This window comes from Pagrus pagrus (assembly GCF_965226575.1).
Source record: "Pagrus pagrus genome assembly, chromosome: 3".
Taxonomy (NCBI): domain Eukaryota; kingdom Metazoa; phylum Chordata; class Actinopteri; order Spariformes; family Sparidae; genus Pagrus; species Pagrus pagrus.
The window spans coordinates 3,060,352-3,082,683 of record NC_140187.1 but is presented as its reverse complement, the minus strand read 5'-3'; the positions used below and the strand labels follow the sequence as shown (position 1 = coordinate 3,082,683).

Genomic DNA, 22,332 nt, shown 5'->3' with positions numbered 1-22,332 from the left:
CCTGAAGGTTTCATGTCTGCACGAGGTTTTCTGTGAAACTGTGCGTGTCTGCAGCAGGATGGAGACGACGCCCACTCACGCACGCACGCACACGCACACGCACACAGCAGTGATGACGACATCACTACAGAGCATTACGAGATTAAACCTCAGCATCATCCAGCTGTAATTCTTCTGTAATCGATCCAATCAATACTATCGATGAGTGCTGATCATCAAGGGTGCGTGTGACGTCACAGCGCGCCGAGCAGGTGTCTCGTACGCACTAAAGCAGGAAGCAGCTGATGAACATCCAGCATGTTTCCACATTGTTCCGCTGTTCAGATGAAATAAAGTGAGAATGAAAAACTCTCAGTGAGTGATGATCAGTTTTCTTACCGTCTCCAGCAGCAGACGTTTCTCCAGAGCAGCTCAGCAGACAGAGACACACGAGAGGAACAAGCTCCATAGTTGTCGATGTCCTCTGAGGACTTCACCACACTGATGATGTCTCTATGTGATGGAGCTTCACACGCTCCTCAACACCCTGACTGCTTCATCACAACCTGTTTCTGCTCCTCAGCCTGCAGCTGCGCCACTTCCGGTACAAACCTTTCAGAATAAAAGCGCCATCACCAGGCCTGCAGCTGCCATCGTATTTTGTCTGGGTGTTGTCCCACTGAGGGAAGTAACGAAGTACAAATACTTTGTTACTGTACTTGAGTAGATTTTTCAGGTGTCTGTACTTCACTGAGGGACGTTTGACTTTGTCTCCATTAATAACAAATATCTGCAGGTACATTTTGGTAATCTGGGACATTATTTGAACTTTTGACTCTGGAGACATTTGTGACATTAATCTAACACAGTAAACACACATGATACCTTTCTGCAACCCTGAAGATGTTTTAAGATCACAGCAGAAGAAAATATGTAGATATCATACCTAGAGGAGATATGCCTCATCTATCAGTGAGCATTGTGCAAAGAAAAAAAAAAAAAAAAAATGTGTCTGAATTTGATTTGATAATATGGGTCACTTAAAAATTAGGACAGAAGGAGCTCAAAACACTTCAGTCAAACAGCAGCAGGTGGCGCTAATGTCTCTGACAGGTTTCACTTCCTGTGGCTGCTTGATGAAGAGAGACACCTGGTGCAGAGCAGCAACAGGAGATGTTTGGTTTGCATGAACAGTTAACGCTCCAGCTGTGAGAATAAATAAATGATAGTAAATAAAACATGGAGCTGTTTCTCTCTCAGATGCTTTGACCTCATCAACAGCTGTTACCTCTGGCAGCAGAACATCAAGTCCCTGTTCTCAATCCTGCTGACAAAGTCCTGAGAAGAAGCAGCCGTCAGCAGGTCTGGATCATGTTATCTCCTCACAGACTCAGGCCTCGTCACACAGACATGAGGATTTCTTTACATTCAGCTGTAATCTCCATTCATGAAGCTGTCAGGGAGGTAAACTGTCTCTAGAAACTTGTTTTAAAGAGGATTTATCTGCTCTGTTGTCTCTTTGGTGTCCTGACAGCTGCTGTAAAATACAGATCATCTCAGAATCACACCCAGATATTAAAATCACTTTTATTTCTTTGATCACAGTTTGAACACAGAAACATCAGAAACAGTCACAACACACAGTTTTGACATTTTTCATGTTTTATTCAAACGTTTGTATAGAAATGATGAAGCGCTGCCTGAAGTGACCTGATACACTACAAGTGCATCATCAGTGAACAACAGAAACATACATGAACTCTGAGAGCCACAATTCAAACATCAGTCACCAACAGTAAACACTCAGTGTCCAGTTTATCAGGGACACCCGGCTCAAACTAAAATAAAATAATAAAAACAGCTTCCAGAATAAGACACAACAGTTCAACAGCTGCACAAACTGCAGCCTCCAAACTGATCATGAAGTCGAATCTTTAACAACAAACTGAACATTAAACCTTCATGAAGGAGGATTTACTGCACGACTGTTGTATCAGACTGCATTAGCTTCAGCTGCTGCACCTAATAAACTGGACACTGAGTGTAGAGTTCAGTGTGTAACAGACTCTGGATCAGAACCTTAACAAGTACAAAGAAGCAGGACAGACTCGTCCCTACAGAAGATCATTTCTGAAAGCTGAAGACAATAAATAATGAAAACTAAGCATTCATAAAAATGAAATATTCCCATGGCAAATCACGATTATGAGATGAATCATAATTATGAGATGAATCATAATTGTGAGTTTAAGTCATCACTAGCAGACAAAAAGTCAAATTTATCTCACAAATAGGATTTATCTTTATTTTTATCTATCATTTATGAATTTTTATTTACCAGTCCGACTCTTTTATTTCAAAATTATATATTTTTTAATGCGTAATTTTTACCTTTTTCAATTTTCTCTCATATTTATGAATTTTTATCTGAAAATTCTCGCTTTTTAACTCATAAGAGTTTTTTTGAATCTCACATTTTTTTAAATCCTATAATGAATTTGTTTACTATTACTTTTAAACCTTATAATTTCAAGATTTTATCAAATAAGACTTTTTCCTCATGATTCAGATTTTAATTATTTTGATCTCATATTTGACTTTTTCTCACAATTTTGACCTTTTTCATTGACTAATTTCATTTTTTAATCCAATACCTACGATGTTTAATGTAATAATCTTTACTTTTTAATCTCATAATTATGATTTAACATGGGAATATTTTTGGGGGCTTCCATAAATCCCAAGTAATACCAACAACACAAATATTATTGGTTTTAAAGCACATGTGGAGCTCAGTCAGCAGCTTTAAGCACTACAAGCAGTCTGATAATATTTGGTCAATAGACGGCATTTATACAGCACTGCTGCCCTCATTCATCCATCCATTCACTCACTCACTCACTCACTCACTCACTGATGGCAGTGAGCTACCATGCAAGGTGCTGGTCTGACCATCAGGAGCAGTTTGGGCTTCAGCCTGTTGCTCAAGGACACTTGGACATGTGGACGGGAGGAGCCGGGGATCGAACCACCGACGTGTGACGGCACTTTTTTGGTCCGAGCCCCTCGGTTCTGAACACGTATATAAAACTTGGACGGCCTTGTTCTGGTTTCATTAAGTCCCGAATGACAGGATTCTGTGTCCTACACTTGACCTGGACACTATTTGTGACTGAGTGCTGTGAGATAAAGGCGAGGACTGTATATGTGTATATTTTGTATATTAATTGTGAATTAGCTCTGTAGATCATCGAGCAGACATGCTGTTATAATACTCTTCTCAATACTTCTGATAAGGTTCAGATTATGAGGTCGTCTTATAAAAACAGTTGGTTTAGTTCAGGGACAGATTGAGGTCGTGTTAATGAGATACATGCACATCGACAAACAGCCTTCATTTATTTTATCTCGCTTCCATCTCAACTATCTGCCTGAACACAACCTTAACCCAGAACCTGAAATTAATTTAAACTTAAAAACCAAGCTTTAATCCGCAAACTGCCTGAAATAAGAGAAGACCAGACAAACTGTCCTCAACATCATCCAGCATGGTGGAAACACACACAGCAGAAACCTTCACAGCACACTTAAAGCAGGTTACTTTTCTGGATCAGATGAATTCAGTTGAGTTAGTTCTGCTCCAACACTCTTCTTCTTGTCTGCAGGAAGCAAAAACAAAGTTAAAGTGAAAGTCCCACCTGACCTGATCCTACTCTGAGTGTAAATACACCCAGAATAATTAATGTCAGAGAGAATAAAACAACTGTCAAGACTCTGAACATCAGATACATATAAAGAATGAGTTGTGGCGTCTGTTCATCATGAAATGTTGATACAATATTTAATCTTACCTTTCTTACAATTGAGTGTCATGCAACCCTTGAAGTGAAGCACAGCTAGAAGAATAATAACAACAAGAAGAGGGCCAAGAACTGCACCAACAATCGCTCCAACACACGACCCTGAAACAGATGAACAGTGAGAGCATCAGTCAGAGTGTCAGTGCAGATGATAAACAGCAGACTGGACCTCACAGCTCACACAGAACAACTAAAGGTGAGTCTGCTCCTGAAACCTGAACTTGTTTCACATGAAAACTCCACTGGGATGAATGTGAGCAGGAACAGTGATGTTAGCTCTGATCTCAGGTCCAGTTTCCTCCTGCTGGGCTCCACAGCTCAGAGGCTGCTTCTGGTTCTGGTCCCAGCAGTGAAGAAATAAATGGACTTAGTTACATTCATCACTTTGATCTGACAGTAAAAACACAGGATCATCTGATAAAATATAAAACTTCTTCACAACACTTTTACTGATACTTTTACACTTTTACTCAAGTGGACTTTTACTTGTAACAGAGTATTTTTACTTTGTGTTTCTGCTTCTGTCACTTCAGTAAAGTATCCGAGTACTTCTTCCACCACTGACTACTGTCCAGAAACATGAAGGTTAAAATCACTGTGAGCTTCTTGGTGCTGGTCGGCTCCACAGTTATTGGGCCTGATGGGAGCAGATCAACACACAGTCGCAGGTTTTATGAAGCGTGAGTCTGTTGAAGCTGCGACTATTAAACATAAATATACTTTAACTCATTAATAAAAGAACAGAATCAATATTTAGAGATTCTTACAGACACATATAGACTGAGACACAGTTTCACATCTCTCCACACAGATTTTAAATAATATAATCAGAACAATTCTTCTGTCTCAGCTAACAAAAGCTCACTAAAGATCACAGCAGGATCCATATTTTATTTCAGGAACATGTTGAAGAGTTGGATCATTTATGTTGCTGTGAAACATCAGGTTTGCTCATGATTTCTGAATCTGAATTCATCCTTCAGCATCAAATCCTTCAGGAGATCTCTGATCAGCTTCTGCTGCTTTAATAGTCACAATGACTACAATTATAAACTGATAATTAATGTTGGAGACTTGTAGTTACAGCCTGAATACAATGGTACTAATGACAAGTGTTAACTGTCCAGTAAAACTCAGTTCAAAGCCTCCATGATCTCATATTATTACAGGAACTATCATTGTGTATATTCAGAGTTAAAGTTTGCTCCTAGTTTTCAGTGTGAGTTCAATTTGTAGTTGAGAAATAAAATAATAAAGTCATCAGTGAGTAAACTCTTCTCTTCCTGTCTGAGTGTCTTCATGCTGTTTGTTGTGTGATTCATGTGTAACTCGGCTGCTGTAACGCTGCAGTTTGTCACTGGGATTAATAAAGTCTCTCTCTAATCTCTCTAATCTAAACAGAGCTGACAGTGACGGCCTCTCTGACGGCTTCACTCTGCTGCTGCTGTGCTTTCTGTCTCCAGGGCTGCACACCTGTTGGGAGCTTCATCAGCAGCATGGGACACACCTGGGCCTGATGTGCTCCATGTATAGAAATCCTTCAGAACATCTGCTCACACATCTTTGTGTCGTGGCTTTTGGTTTCCTTTGGTTTGTTTTTACAGCTCAACATCCACACAGCACATCTTCACTCATCCACTGCTACACTACTGACTGCACTCACTCCTCCAGCTGTTTGTGAGACAACACGACTAGAACAGTATCTCACCTGACTCAGTTATAAAGAACAATTACAGGATTATAAATGAAACATGGTGATGTTTCCTGTTCATCACTTCTCTGCTTGTACATGAGGATTACAGTGTGTTTAAGAAGGAGAGAAACATGAAGAACAGAGAAACAGAAGCCTTAATTACACCTCGTTACATCGTTAGATAGAACAAGACAAGTACAACTTTTCTAACTTCTCCTTAAAGAGTTTGTAGCTATTTACAACTGAAACACTTTTTCTGACTCACATCAGGACAGAAACACATCAACAGTGAAGACTTTACAGCAGCTCCTGAACTTTTACACATTTGTTGTGCTTAAAAAAACATTAAAGGACGTCATGTGAACTTTGTCGTCTATTTACATTAAATAATAAAGAAAATGTGTCATGAAATGTGAAACACAGGGTCATTAAAAGCTTGTCCCCTTCTGTTAACAGGGCTCGGGTGTGGCCACTTTAATAGGAACACCTGTACAATCTAAAGCAGGGCTGAGCAACATATACAATATATACTGTTATCATGATATGAGACTATATGTTGTCTTAGATATTTGATATTCTCACATGGTGATATATCATAACTGTTGTCTGCTCCTGGTTTTAAAGGCTCATTACAGTAAAGTGACGTCATGTTCTGAACTCACCAGACTGATCTACTTGTTCTGATACTTTCTTTACCCACTGACTCATTATATCCACATTAATGATGATTATTGATCAGAAATCTCATCGTGTTAATGTTTTGTGAAAGTAACAATAGTCATCCCCACAATACTGATATCACAGTAGGGCCTGTCTGGTCAAACATATTGAGATATATGATTTTGTGGCCCGTCCTAACATTTATGAAGTGTGTAACCGGGTGATAAAATCCCTCACTCACGGGGAATCTACTTCTCAACTCTCGCGGTATTATGCCCAAATCTCGTGGGATGGTCATCTGGTTCACCTGGGCCAATCATCGTTGACGTTGGCGGTGACGTGACGGGGTCATGTGGGTCGGCGCGATCAACTGCGTTTTAGTATTGAGCCGCTGTGGTTCAGTCTCAGAGTGAGAGCAGTGGGGAAGCTGCATGAGAGACGAGCTACAGGAGCCCACGGACTGACAGATTGTTGAATGAGTCGCATCCCTCCTGCCAGGCCGATAGGAGGCTCCTTGTAGCCCGGAAAAGAACTCTCACCCCACTCGCTCAGCCACTGCCCACCACACACACACACACCTTCCCCTACACACTTTCCTACTCATTCCCCCTGGACTCAGTTCCCCAACCCAGACGTGGGTTCACATGAACTGTGGGTGGGCAGCGAACCAAGCATTTGGGAGGGTTTTGCATCGCTGACTCACATATATCTGTTTATGAATGTGATTCTGAATCCCGATTATCTGATTGTGCATATGCAAGTGGTTGAAGTTAACTTACCTTAATTGTCTGTCCTTAGCCAGATCTGTTGCTTCACTGTATATAATCGCACTTTTATTGTTGTGGGTTGTCGTTTCACTATTTTGCTAAAAATACATGGTATCATCTACCAGCAAAACTCAGTCTCTGTCTGCTCCCTCCTTTGGTCCTACTTCAGCCTTCTGATCACTAGCCTATTGTTGTATTTTACTGTTACACATTATCTTTACAACGCTAAGTTGTAGCTTTTATGATGAAATATGAAGTAAAATAAAGATTTGTGTGTGTTGCAGTTTGATACTATGAGATTCATGATGCACAAAACTTCTCAATGAGCTTCATAACTGTCCTCAGATGTTTCCTCTGAAACATATTTACTGTAAAGAGAGTGAGTGTAATACTGGGAATCTACCTGCATATCACATACAGCACATATAGTGTTAATAATTAATAAAAGTTCATTCTCTCTCAAATCTCTGGTGACTGATGAACCAACCTCATCATTTCTATAAAGGAATTTTTAAAGTTAAAATTTCAGTTGAAAACATTTTAAATTATTTACATATTAAATCACAACTAGGAATAATCTCACCTTGGATATACACAGGGATCACAGCAGCAATCTGATGGCTTTTTTCCTCCTGTGTAGCTACACAGCGATAGGTGTCGGTCTTGGTCACAGTGATGTTGACAGTGATGTAAGAACGACTTTCTCTTTCTGAGGTCTGTGGCTTCTCAGCACGAAGAGTGTTACCAGCACTGTCCTTCCACTCTACTGTAGGACGTGGATCACCATGAGCTTCACACTGCAGCAGCGCCCTGTCCATTGTGTGAGCAAGTGTCTTGATATTTGGCTCTGGAGCTGCACCTGTGAACACATTATAAACAATAGATTATAGAGACAGTTTCAGCATCATTAATGTAACATTGGGATTTAGTTCATCCACACTCTGCTTGTATACAGTTTACAGTGTGAAGAGAAAAACACAATAAAAGCCTCCAGCATCATTTTATGGGACGATATTTCAAACATTTTAAACTGTTTCCAGTTTGAGGCAGACACACAAATACAGTCAACTTGTTAAACTGAGCTATAAAGATTGTAATAAAATATAAAACATAGTGTTCAAAGGTAAACACACCTGATGTGTCACATGTTAGTGAGAACTACTTTAATTATGCTGCCTGAAAGAAAAATTAACCAGAAAGTTAGTTGAACTTCTGCCAAGAGAAGGTTGTGAGAGATTTAACTGGGTTGTTTCATTTATTTAAACATGAGAGTGTTAATGTCAGCGAGGGCAGACTGAACATTAGAAACTCTTCTCAGTATCTACACAAACAACACAGTTGAGAAGCACCAAGAGATGAGCAGATGATGCTGAAGCTCCAAAGCTTGTTTGACTCTGTGACGTGAACTTTTCCAACAGAAACAACTGCTTCTAACAGGATCCAGCTGCACTTACATTTGACTCTACGTACGTATGATTGGTGCATCGCTTTAATGATTTTAAATTAAATGATCTTTTCTTCCCTAAAGGTTGGTCCAGTGAAGGGACGGGAGGACAGAAGACTTTGATTGTGGTTTGCTATAAAAACACTAGTTGATAAGTTGATAATGGTGAATGACCATTATTGGGATAAATGTGAATATACATTTTTTTTTCTTAGGAGTAAAATTAGGTCTTTCTTGCCCACAGCTGAGAGATCCTGGTTCATGCCTTTTATTTGTTTCGTCTAGGCTGGATAATCACAATCCCTTATTTTAGGGTCTGCAGTGTGAGAGCACTTAAAGTCTTCAGATGGTTCAGAGTGCTGCAGTTAGAGTCTGAACAGGTGCTCAGGGCTCCTGGTGGTTCCCAGGGTGAAGAAGAAGTCAGCTGGCTGCAGGGCTTTCTCCTGTCGGGCCCCTTCCTCTGGAATAACCTCCCAGCTGACATCAGACAATCTGGCTCCATTGACGCCTTTAAATCTAAACTCAAACTCGCTTCTTTGACTTAACCTTTAATTAGTCCTTGACTTCCATTGCTAGCTTCTTCAGTGGGTCGGAAATTACATTGTCCTGCCGACCAGAAACAATCTGTTCTCTAACTTTTGTTTTTGTTTTCTGTCCACACAAGCTGCAAGCTGTGTCGCTGACTCACTCTCTACAGCTTCCTCCTCCTCCTCCTCCTCCTCCTCCTTTCTTTTCACTCAGGCTCCCTTCTGATGGACCACAGGCCCCGTGGGACCATCTACCTCTCCTGGCTCCTGCTGCCTCACATATTGATGGATCTGGATCTTCAAACCCTGGGCTCTGCTGGATCATTGCTCTCTTCTCCTTATATCTGTATTTCTGTAACATTTGATGCTTCTTCACTCTGATTTTCTCTGTTTTACTGCTATTATGTGTGTCCTGCCCTCTTCCAGGTCACCATGATGGAGAGGAGGTCGTGTGGCTCGATGCCTCGTCCTGCTCATATGTCTCCTGGATCCACACACTTTACATATATTATAATTTGTATCAGATATTCTGTCAATGCAACTTTTAAACTGTGATTTTGTTGTTCTGTACATGTGACATCTATTACATGTCTGTCTGTCCTGAGAGAGGATCCTCCTCTGTAGCTCCTCCTGAGGTATCCAACATCTTGTTTCACAGATGTGTTTGAATGTTACAAAATGTATTCAGCTGGAAACTCTTCAGCTTTATAACACCAGGAGAAGTTGTAGTTTTATTCATTCATCTTGATTTATTGGACTGGACTCAAAGACACAACTAACCACCAAACTATCCTGTACCTCAGCTGAACACACAGGTTGTTTTTAACTTTGTAATTCAAATATGTTCACTGTACTTTCTAAGGACATCAGATTAAAGCTTCACGTCAGAGGAATTATGTTTTTTAAACAGAATTATGTTCACTGATGTTTCTCTGACTTATTATTGGAGAAATCTGAAAGTCTTCAGCTAAGCTAACGGCTCTGTGAGGCTTAGCATGCTAACTAGCACCGGGCTATATCTCATTTTTATATTGTTATTGTAGGCATCTGTACAATATTGTCACGGTATTGATATCGAGGTATTGGGTCAAAAATATTGAGATATGTCCTTAAAAATATTGCTATATTATTTAAAGGCCATATTGCCCAGTTCTCATGCTAACGTCAGCATGCTAGCATGCTCATAATGTTGACATGCTGGTGGATAGCAGATAATGTGTTCACCAATGTGTTCCTCCTGCTGGGCTCCACAGCTCAGAGGCTGCTTCTGGTTCTGGTCCCAGCAGTGAAGAAATAAATGGACTTAGTTACATTCATCACTTTGATCTGACAGTAAAAACACAGGATCATCTGATAAAATATAAAACTTCTTCGCAACACTTTTACTGATACTTTTACACTTTTACTTTGTGTTTCTGCTTCTGTCACTTCAGTAAAGTATCCGAGTACTTCTTCCACCACTGACTACTGTCCAGAAACATGAAGGTTAAAATCACTGTGAGCTTCTTGGTGCTGGTCGGCTCCACAGTTATTGGGCCTGATGGGAGCAGATCAACACACAGTCGCAGGTTTTATGAAGCGTGAGTCTGTTGAAGCTCCGACTATTAAACATAAATATACTTTAACTCATTAATAAAAGAACAGAATCAATATTTAGAGATTCTTACAGACACATATAGACTGAGACACAGTTTCACATCTCTCCACACAGATGTTAAATAATATAACCAGAACAATTCTTCTGTCTCAGCTAACAAAAGCTCACTAAAGATCACAGCAGGATCCATGTTTTATTTCAGGAACATGTTGAAGAGTTGGATCATTTATGTTGCTGTGAAACATCAGGTTTGCTCATGATTTCTGAATCTGAATTCATCCTTCAGCATCAAATCCTTCAGGAGATCTCTGATCAGCTTCTGCTGCTTTAATAGTCACAATGACTACAATTATAAACTGATAATTAATGTTGGAGACTCGTAGTTACAGCCTGAATACAATGGTACTGATGACAAGTGTTAACTGTCCAGTAAAAGCTCAGTTCAAAGCCTCCATGATCTCATATTATTACAGGAACTATCATTGTGTATATTCAGAGTTAAAGTTTGCTCCTAGTTTTCAGTGTGAGTTCAGTTTGTAGTTGAGAAATAAAATAATAAAGTCATCAGTGAGTAAACTCTTCTCTTCCTGTCTGAGTGTCTTCATGCTGTTTGTTGTGTGATTCATGTGTAACTCGGCTGCTGTAACGCTGCAGTTTGTCATTGGGATTAATAAAGTCTCTCTCTGATCTCTCTAATCTAAACAGAGCTGACAGTGACGGCCTCTCTGACGGCTTCACTCTGCTGCTGCTGTGCTTTCTGTCTCCAGGGCTGCACACCTGTTGGGAGCTTCATCAGCAGCATGGGACACACCTGGGCCTGATGTGCTCCATGTATAGAAATCCTTCAGAACATCTGCTCACACATCTTTGTGTCGTGGCTTTTGGTTTCCTTTGGTTTGTTTTTACAGCTCAACATCCACACAGCACATCTTCACTCATCCACTGCTACACTACTGACTGCACTCACTCCTCCAGCTGTTTGTGAGACAAGGACCACTGTCAGTCTGAGCTCCTCAGTGGACCTGAGCTGGTACCAACATCATTCTTTATTTCACTGAGCCAAAGATTTAGTGATGAAGATCCTGTGGCATCAGAACCAGAAGCAGCACCAGTGTGACTCGAGGAGACAGAGCTCAGATGTGTTTCAGGACTAAGAGTTTCTCTCTCAGTGAACACAGTATCTCTGATTAATTAACTAAATGAACACATGAATCAAGTGTATGTGCTCATATTGTAGTCGTGTATCATCACACACAGACTAACAAACACACTGTGGCCACTTTATTAGGCACACATTAATGATCTGATGCAATCCAACACAACTGTTCTGACTCAAACTTCACTTTTATGATGAAATATAAAGTAAAATAAAGATTTGTGTGTGTTGCAGTTTGATACTATGAGATTCATGATGCACAAAACTTCTCAATGAGCTTCATAACTGTCCTCAGATGTTTCCTCTGAAACATATTTACTGTAAAGAGAGTGAGTGTAATACTGGGAATCTAACTGCATATCACATACAGCACATATAGTGTTAATAATTAATAAACGTTGTTCATCGTCACAAAGACAATAATTAATGATGTTCATGCTCCTAAAAGGTGAATTCAGACTGAACACAAAGTTATTTTCTGTCTCTATTTAATCCTGAAAACGTGTTTATTCAACACAAACACCCAGTGTACAACCATCAGCATGTGTGTGTGTGTGTGTGTGTGTGTGTGTGTGTGTGTGTGTGTGTGTGTGTGTGCGTGCGTGTGTGTGATGTAAAACAGTTTAAATTACTTACATGTTAAATCACAACTAGGAAGAATCTCACCTTGGATATACACAGGGATCACAGCAGCAATCTGATGGCTGATATTCTTCTGCGTAGCTACACAGCTGTAGGTGTCGGTCTTGGTCACATTAATGTTGACAGTGATGTAAGAACGACTTTCTCTTTCTGAGGTCTGAGGCTTCTCAACATGAAGAGTGTTATCAGCACTGTCCTTCCACTCTACTGTAAGAGGTGGATCACCATGAGCTTTACACTGCAGCAGGATCCAGTCCTTTGTATGATCAAGTGTATCAATATTTGGCTTTGGAGCTGCACCTGTGAACACATTATAAACAACAGATTATAAAGAGACAGTTTCAGCATCATTAATGTAACATTGGGATTTAGTTCATCCACACTCTGCTTGTATACAGTTTACAGTGTGAAGAGAAAAACACAATAAAAGCCTCCAGCATCATTTTATGGGGCGATATTTCAAACATTTTAAACTGTTTCCAGTTTGAGGCAGACACACAAATACAGTCAACTTGTTAAACTGAACTATAAAGATTGTAATAAAATATAAAACATAGTGTTCAAAGGTAAACACACCTGATGTGTCACATGTTAGTGAGAACTACTTTAATTATGCTGCCTGAAAGAAAAATTAACCAGAAAGTTAGTTGAACTTCTGCCAAGAGAAGGTTGTGAGAGATTTAACTGGGTTGTTTCATTTATTTAAACATGAGAGTGTTTAATGTCAGCGAGGGCAGACTGAACATTAGAAACTCTTCTCAGTATCTACACAAACAACACGGTTGAGAAGCACCAAGAGATGAGCAGATGATACTGAAGCTCCAAAGCTTGTTTGACTCTGTGACGTGAACTTTTCCAACAGAAACAACTGTTTCTAACAGGATCCAGCTGCACTTACATTTGACTCTACGTACGTATGATTGGTGCATCGCTTTAATGTTTTTAAATTAAATGATCTTTTCTTCCCTAAAGGTTGGTCCAGTGAAGGGACGGGAGGACAGAAGACTTTGATTGTGGTTTGCTATAAAAACTCTAGTTGATAAGTTGATAATGGTGAATGACCATTATTGGGATAAATGTGAATATACATTTTTTTAGGAGTAAAATTAGGTCTTTCTTGTCCACGGCTGACGCAGAGATCCTGGTTCATGCCTTTATTTCGTCTAGGCTGGATAATCACAATCCCTTATTTTAGGGTCTGCAGTGTGAGAGCACTTAAAGTCTTCAGATGGTTCATAGTGCTGCAGTTACAGTCTGAACAGGTGCTCAGGGCTCCTGGTGGTTCCCAGGGTGAAGAAGAAGTCAGCTGGCTGCAGGGCTTTCTCCTGTCGGGCCCCTTCCTCTGGAATAACCTCCCAGCTGACATCAGACAATCTGGCTCCATTGACGCCTTTAAATCTAAACTCAAACTCGCTTCTTTGACTTAACCTTTAAATAGTCCTTGACTTCGACTGCTAGCTTCTTCAGTGGGTCGGTCTCAGTCTCGATGAGTCACCTTTAGTATTAGAATTCACATTGTCCTGCCGACCAGAAACAATCTGTTTATTCTGATTAACATCACATTTCTCTAACTTTTGTTTTTGTTTTCTGTCCACACAAGCTGCAAGCTGTGTCGCTCTCACTCTCTACAGCTTCCTCCTCCTCCTCCTCCTCCTCCTTTCTTTTCACTCAGGCTCTCTTCTGATGGACCACAGGCCCCTGGGAACATCTACCTCTCCTGGCTCCTGCTGCCTCACATATTGATGGATCTGGATTGTCACACCCTGGGCTCTGCTGGATCATTGCTCTCTTCTCCTTATATCTGTATTTCTGTAACATTTGATGCCTCTTCACTCTGATCTTCTCTGTTTTACTGCTATTATGTGTGTCCTGCCCTCTTCCAGGTCACCATGATGGAGAGGAGGTCGTGTGGCTCGATGCCTCGTCCTGCTCAGTCGTCTCCTGGATCCACACACTTTACATATTATAATTTGTATCAGATATTCTGTCAGTGCAACTTGTAAACTGTGATTTTGTTGTTGTTTCTGTACATGTGACATCTATTACTGAGAGAGGATCCTCCTCTGTAGCTCCTCCTGAGGTTTCTAACATCTTGTTAAAAGGTTTTTTTTCTCAATATGTGAAGTTTTTCCTCACTTGAATCGAGGGTCTGAGGACAGAGGATGTCTTTCACCGTACAGATTGTAAAGCCCACTGAGGCAATGTGACTGTGATTTTGGGTTATATGAATAAAATGTATTCAATTGAAGATGTCTAGCTCAATAACGTACAGTCATATTGATTTCTTGATTCATTCTGAATTGTCACAAGATGAGCCTGCATCTTTCCTGTGATACTAAAATATCTGTGATTCAATAAAAATAAAATAAAAAGTGATTCCAGTCTGTTTTAGAGACATGTTAAGAGTTCTTCAGCATATTTTAATGATTATAAAAATAATATTATGAATTGTACTTATTTTCTGGATAATACTGACAAACCTAGTTCAGTGTATTTTTACACTAAAGGAGGAAACAAAAGGCAACATTGAAGCATTCAGCATTTCCCTGATGGAACCTGATGAAGCTCTTTGTACCAAAACATTATTAAATTAATTCCTGATTGAGGTCAACAGTGTGCAGGAGTTGTTGTCCTGAGTTAGGGAACCTCAAAAAGACCATATGATGGCTGCCGCTGTGTCAGAGCTCGTGTCAGGTGAAGAATATCAGGTGAAGTTTGATGATGACGAGTATATTGATGATGTCAGAGGCTTCAAATGTCACTGCTGCTTCAGAAAGAGCTTCTTTCAGCTTACAGCGAAACTATTTGATCATTACTGAGATAAAAAAAGAATAAAAGGAATATTGTGATGTTGGGACTCAGAAGGATTGTGACATAAATATTAAACATGAAGTTAAAATTCATGAACCCAGAATGAACCTGGGACTAAAATACATGAATAAAGTAGATTACATTATTCTGTCACGTCAGTAAAAAGACTTTATATGGAGGCTTTTTGGGAAATGCAGTAATTAATTATTTTACTTCTTCATGTAATTAGACAATGTGAATAAAAGTATTAGATTTAATAACACACAGGCTTCTTGGACTTAAAAGATGTTGTTGTATAACTATAATATAATAAACGTGTCCACCTTTAAGTGACGAGTGATCCCAGTCAGTTCAACACAGAGAGGTTCAGGCCCACAGATGTTAGTGTTCAGACTGACAGGCCTGAGAAGACATTTACAAAAACACCTGCAGAGCTGGAGAGTGACGTCATCACAATCAGGACTCACCTGTGATGTTTTCACCTGTTCTGTCTTTTAAGACTCGACCTGAAAGGCAAAACAAACACGTTAGATTGTTGTGAAACAGACAGGTAATACTGTGTAAAAGTCATATTTCATCTACTATAGACGGCTGAAATTTCATTGTACAGAGAGACATAATCTGCAGCGTGTCTCTGATATCAGGCATGTTTGATACAGAGGTCATCTCTCCAGATGTGGCTGCAGCTCTGTGGGCTCGAGGCCCTGCCAGATGTGTCTTCTGACCACTTAACAAAAGTCCATCTGGGACTCTTGAACCAGTCGCAGCAGTAAATGAGCGGACATCTTTAACTGTTTAATGAAAGCACTCACCAACAACAAGCTCAATGTTGAATGTTTGTCTCGGCTGAAGATTTGGAAAAATGCAGCTGTAGGTCCCGCTGTCGGCCATCTCTGTTTTTATGATCTTTATGGAGGCGTTTCCGTTCTTCAGTTGATCTTCAAAATGTGAGACTCGACCTTTGAACTGCTGATCTTCACTTGTGATGGTGCCTGAAACATACATGAACACCTCCTTCTGACCGTCTTTCTTCCAGTCAAAGACCTTTCCTGTCATGTCCTCCTTGGTGCTGGGGGAACAGGGTAAAACAGCATCATCGCCTTCTTTCACGACCACTCTGACACCTGGAAGATAAAAACATGTGTTACTCAGTATGTTAACATGCAGAGTCATCAGGAAACAAAGTCAGATAACAACTTTACACACCACAACAATAACTCAACACCTGTTTCCTCTAACATAATAGTTTTGGTTGTGTCGTGCTTGTACTGACATAGTTTAAGTATATTTAAGCTTACAGTATAGTTTATTAGGTTTGTTATTGAGCCTTGTGTTTGAATGTTACAAAATGTGTTCAGCTGGAAACTCTTCAGCCTTATAACACCAGGAGAAGTTGTAGTTTTATTCATTCATCTTGATTTATTGGACTGGATTCAAAGACACAACTAACCACCAAACTATCCTGTTCCTCAGCTGAACACACAGGTTGTTTTTAACTTTGTAATTCAAATATGTTCACTGTACTTTCTAAGGACATCAGATTAAAGCTTCACATCAGAGGAATTATGTTTTTTAAACAGAATTATGTTCACTGATGTTTCTCTGATTTATTATTGGAGAAATCTGAAAGTCTTCAGCTAAGCTAACGGCTCTGTGAGGCTTAGCATGCTAACTAGCGCCGGACTACATCTCAGTTTGATGATGTCATTATATCATGATGTCATAAGAGCTTTTAAAGGCTGTATTACAGTAAAGTGATGAAGTTTTCTGAACTTACCAGACTGTTCTGTTTGTTCTAATACTTTAGTCATTATATCCACTTTACTGATGATTATTGATCATAAATCTCATTGTGTTCATATTTTGTCAAAGTATCAGTAGTCATCTCTACAATATTATCACAATACTGATATCACAGTAGGGCCTATTTGGTCAAAAATATTGTGATATATGATTTTGTGGCCCATCCTAACATTTATGAAGCGCTTTAGAGAAGATTTAAAATATCCAGTTACATATCGTATATCAGGATGTGGCAGAAAAATATCATGATATAACTTTCAGGCCGTACCTCGCAGCTCTAATCTGAAACAATCCAACACAACTGTTCTGACTTTAACTTCACTTTTATGATGAATTAATGTTCAGTTTCTGTCGACGCTGTCATCGAGGTGTTAGTTAAATAAAATCTTTATCGCTGAGCTCGTAGTTAGTGACGGTGTTGAACTGGACTGTATTATATTCAGAGGTGTTTCTAATGTTCTGACCCGTCATGTTTGTGAACAGGGAGGACAAAAAAACAGAAACACCTCTCAGTGTGATGTAGTTCAGTACAACACCACCTTTAACTGTGACCTCAGTAATAAACACACACTTTCATTTACACGTTTCAGACAAAGTCGACACAAACTGAACATTATAAAGTTCATAAAAACAGAATTAGTGGCAGAGCTGCTGTATTAAATTACAATATATACATAAACATATTTATACTGCTGTACATACTGTATATATGTGATCTATAGTGTGAACACTGTGTTCATATCAGACCTCCAGCTGTTTATTCTCTATATAACATCTCACTGACGTTACTTTGCTCTGATACCTGCATTGTATATTTTGCCTTCTGTGCTGCTGCACGTGTTCACACTGTTTATATCTTAGTGTCTTCATCCCTCACAGTTTATTCTCTTTATTACACCTGTACATACTGTATGTACACAATCTGCTCACAGCTGCTTTTTACACCTCTGGTTGGACGTCAAACTGAATTTCTTTGTCTCGTTAATTTACTCTGTGTAAATAAAGATGTATTGAATCTGATGCAATTAATAGATTGTACAGGTGAACCTAATAAAGTGTCCACTGAGTGGATCCGTACTCCGTACAATATAAACCTCCAGCGTTGTTTGACTGGATGAAAGTTCAAACATTTTTAACTTCTTCCAGTTTGAGGCAGATTCTGACTGAAGGAAAGACTGGATGGTCAAAGGAAACACACCTGATGTGTTATCAGGACTGAACTGTGTTACTAAGAAATATTTTAATCAAGCTCAATCAATTCTTTCAAATTAGGGTGGACTTAATATTAGAAACACCTCTCAGTATCCCAACACACTACACCAACAATGCAATTTAAAACTAACACAAACTACAGGCTCCAGACTGACGACAACACTGAATCAGCATCTCTCCAGATGTGGCTGCAGCTCTGTGGGCTCGAGGCCCTGCCAGATGTGTCTTCTGACCACTTAACAAAAGTCCATCTGGGACTCTTGAACCAGTCGCAGCAGTAAATGAGCGGACATCTTTAACTGTTTAATGAAAGCACTCACCAACAACAACAAGCTCAATCCTGAATGTTTGTCTCGGCTGAAGATTTGGGAAATCGCAGCTGTAGGTCCCACTGTCGGCCATCTTTGTTTTTGTGATCTTTATGGAGGCGTCGCCGTTCTTCAGTTGATCTTCAAAATGTGAGACTCGACCTATGAACTGCTGATCTTGACTTGTGAAGATGCCTGAATTATAAAAGAACACCTCCTTCTGACCGTCTTTCTTCCAGTCAAAGGTCTTTACTGTGATGTCCTCCTTGGTGCTGAGGGAACAGGGTAAAACAGCATCATGGTCTTCTTCCACGACCACTCTGACACCTGGAAGATAAAAACATGTGTTACTCAGTATGTTAACATGCAGAGTCATCAGGAAACAAAGTCAGATAACAACTTTACACACCACAACAATAACTCAACACCTGTTTCCTCTGACATAATAGTTTTGGTTGTGTCGTGCTTGTACTGACATATTTTAAGTATATTTAAGCTTACAGTATAGTTTATTAGGTTTGTTATTGAGCCTTGTGTTTGAATGTTACAAAATGTATTCAGCTGGAAACTCTTCAGCTTTATAACACCAGGAGAAGTTGTAGTTTTATTCATTCATCTTGATTTATTGGACTGGATTCAAAGACACAACTAACCACCAAACTATCCTGTTCCTCAGCTGAACACACAGGTTGTTTTTAACTTTGTAATTCAAATATGTTCACTGTACTTTCTAAGGACATCAGATTAAAGCTTCACGTCAGAGGAATTATGTTTTTTAAACAGAATTATGTTCATTGATGTTTCTGATTTATTATTGGAGAAATCTGAAAGTCTTCAGCTAAGCTCTGTTAGGCTTAGCATGCTAACTAACACTGGGCTATATCTCAATTTTATATTGTTATTGTGATCAATAGTCATCTGTACAATATTGTCACAGTATTGATATCGAGGTATTGGGTTCAAAATATTGAGATATGTCCTAAAAATATTGCAATATTATTTAAAGGTCATATTGCCCAGTTCTCATGCTAACGTCAGCATGCTAACATGCTCATAATGTTGACATGCTGGTGGATAGCAGATAATGTGTTCACCATGTCATTCATATCACTTCAGTATGTTAGCATGCTAACATGTTGCTAACAAGCACCACCTCCTTTCTGCTGGGCTTCACCTCAGCTAACTGCCGTCACTGATCTTCACCTCCCGGCCTGATTGTGGTGTTGATGTCGTTCAGATCATTTTTAATGCAAACATCTGTGTCAACAGCTGTGCGGTTAACTACACAAACAGACTAGAGGAGAGCAGGGACATGCTGGTGCTTCAGATCAATGACAGACTGCAGACAGCAGCTGGAGCTGTGGAGCTCTGGAGGAGACAGCTGTGGGCAGAGCACAGAGCTTCTGGAGGAATAAACCCCCGGACTCAAGGAGAGCACAGAGTTTGGTTTATAACCTTTTCAGATTAAAGACGTGGATTTATTTTTACTCTCTGTTCTGTACTGTAACTCTCTTCTTTGACTGCTGAATGGAGGGAAATGTACTTTACTTTATGAACATGTAAAACAGAGATGGAAAAAAGAGAAGATACAGCAGTAGTCCAGTTTAACCAGAGTGGTTTTTGATCTGGACCTGGTCTAATGTGGTCTAGATGTGTAAAAAGCAGTGAAAATGCCCTTTTTTCTATTTTCACAAATAGAATAAAGGTTTTTAGGTGAACAGGAGATAAATGCTACAGTACAAATAAATAAAAGTCAGGACAATCAAACCCTGTGATGTCCCCTGTCATACTGGAGCGTCGGTTTCTTGAGACGTTTTAATACTGAGCAGGTCGAACCACAGCAAATAGGTCGGAATAGAAATAAGACTGAACATCAGTTCACCATGAGCAAGGACCGTTAGAAAAAATGCTACAGTTGAAAATGATCAAAACTTTGATTGTGAACCAATTACAGACCGTGTCACTGTATAATTCATTCTCACTTCATCTCCTCCATATTTATCACGTGTGTCCATGAACTGGCTTGAAAATGACTGAACAGCGCCACCTGCAGGCTTCTTACTGAATATCTCAATAAGAAGATGTGGATCAGACGCAGCTTCAGCGTTACTATGTAATGTAACGTTAATGCAGAGTCCACACTGATGCACACTGACTCAGCTGTCCACGCTCCTCAATCAGCTGATAAACACTGAGGTGGAAAACAGCTCCCGCTACTTCCTCCTCTAGTTTATCTGTCTGTTATACAGATTCCCGGGTCCACAGCGCTTCACCCCGGAACATGAATAACACAGAGGACTACAGGAGACAGTCCAGGGTCCGTAACTAAACCACAGAGCGGACGGTGACAGCGTTACACTCGTTACTGTATATTAACTACACGGTTACATGTGCGTCACACTCAAAACGCTCCCCGGAACAACAAACTAGGAACAACAATCTTAAAAAGTTACAGGAACAACTTTAGTTTGTTCAGGAGGCTTCAGACACACACACACACACACACGTTTAACTTCACCGCCGAGAAAAGTATCACAAAACATACAATATCAACAATATCACAACATCCGGAAGGTTTCAGTTCATCACAAGAGTTTATTAGAAACGTTTAGTGTCGCAGCAGGAAGGAGCCGACACCCACCCACACACACACACACCCACACACACGCACACACACACACACACACACACACACACACACACACACACACACGCACACACACACACACACACACACACACACACACACAGCAGTGATGACGTCATATTGTTGGACTTTCTCGAGATTAAAACTCGGCATCATCCAGCTGTAATTCTTCTGTAATCAATCCAATCAATACTATCGATGAGTGCTGATTATCAGGTTACGTGTGACGTCACAGTGCACAGGTGTTTCACACACACTAAAGCAGGAAGCAGCTGATGAACATCCAGCATGTTTCCACATTGTTCCGCTGTTCAGATGAAATAAAGTGAGAATGAAAAACTCTCAGTGAGTGATGATCAGTTTTCTTACCGTCTCCAGCAGCAGACGTTTCTCCAGAGCAGCTCAGCAGACAGAGACACACGAGAGGAACAAGCTCCATAGTTGTCGATGACCTCTGAGGACTTCACCACATGATGTCTCTAAAAAACGGAACTTCGCACAAACGACAACACCCTGAGTGGTTTATCACAAAACACTTTCGGTTTCTCAGGATGAATCTGCGACACTTCCGGTAAGAAACCTTTCAGTATAAAGGCGGCATCAACAGACCCGTATAGCCGTAGACACATAGGGTTCATCCATTTCTCCTATTTGTGGATACAGAGGAAATAATGAATTAATATATAAACTCATTCTGCGAATTGAAATGGATCCTGTGCCTCTGAGCAGGACACAGTACAGAGTATAAATACACAGTACAGAGTATAAATACACGGTACATAAAGGCTGCCACATGAAAAATACACACACTTGGTGCAGTAAGTGTTGTAAGTGTCAGCATGTTTCCATGTGTGCGAGCAGCTTCATGCACAACCCAACCTACCTCAATGCTACCTTGCACATCATGTAAATACTGTAAATATCCTTTAGTTTGTTTAGTCTTTTTATTCTATGTTACTTGTTTTTTGTCTGAGTACTTAACCTGCTGTGTACTTAACGTGCTGACTGGTTTGTATCTGTGTACAACTACTCCACGTGCCTTAAATTAAATAAAGTATTTCGAATTGAATTGAATGTTTAAAGGACCAGACCAGTGTTACTACATGTCACTGTCCACTGTCAGCTTGTTTCATTTAATTTAACTTTAAATATGGACAACTGACTTCCACAATACATGGTGCATATTTATAATAGTAGCAATATAACAGTAGCAGTAATATAACATT

General features: G+C 39.9%; 2 protein-coding genes across 5 annotated transcripts in view; both read right to left on the bottom strand.

Moving 5' to 3' along the window:
• Positions 1–22,332, bottom strand: part of LOC311254937 (zinc-binding protein A33-like) — a 36,137-nt gene that overhangs the window by 11,750 nt on the left and 2,055 nt on the right. The window lies entirely within an intron of this gene.
• LOC311254933 (immunoglobulin superfamily member 11-like) lies at positions 1,551–21,648 on the bottom strand. 3 transcript variants are annotated; one of them, XM_084349006.1, is made up of 8 exons: positions 21,476–21,648; positions 18,472–18,786; positions 15,949–16,260; positions 15,604–15,642; positions 12,350–12,625; positions 7,543–7,818; positions 3,831–3,941; positions 1,551–3,638 (listed from the first exon to the last, which is right to left on the bottom strand). In XM_084349006.1, the coding sequence occupies exons 1-8, from the start codon at positions 21,543–21,545 to the stop codon at positions 3,577–3,579; spliced, it is 1,461 nt and encodes a 486-aa protein (XP_084205132.1). In that variant the 5' UTR covers positions 21,546–21,648; the 3' UTR covers positions 1,551–3,576. The 3 variants fall into 3 exon arrangements, with proteins under 3 accessions (XP_084205132.1, XP_084205133.1, XP_084205134.1); XM_084349007.1 differs by lacking the exon at positions 15,604–15,642; XM_084349008.1 differs by lacking the exon at positions 18,472–18,786.

Coding starts and splice junctions, on each gene's coding strand:
- LOC311254933 (XM_084349006.1), bottom strand. CDS start 21,545: ATGGAGCTTGTTCCTCTCGTGTGTCTCTGTCTGCTGAGCTGCTCTGGA. Junction 18,787..21,475: donor AACGTCTGCTGCTGGAGACG/GTAAGAAAACTG, acceptor TTTATCTTCCAG/GTGTCAGAGTGGTCGTGGAA. Junction 12,626..15,603: donor AACAGGTGAAAACATCACAG/GTGAGTCCTGAT, acceptor ATGTGTTCACAG/GTGCAGCTCCAAAGCCAAAT.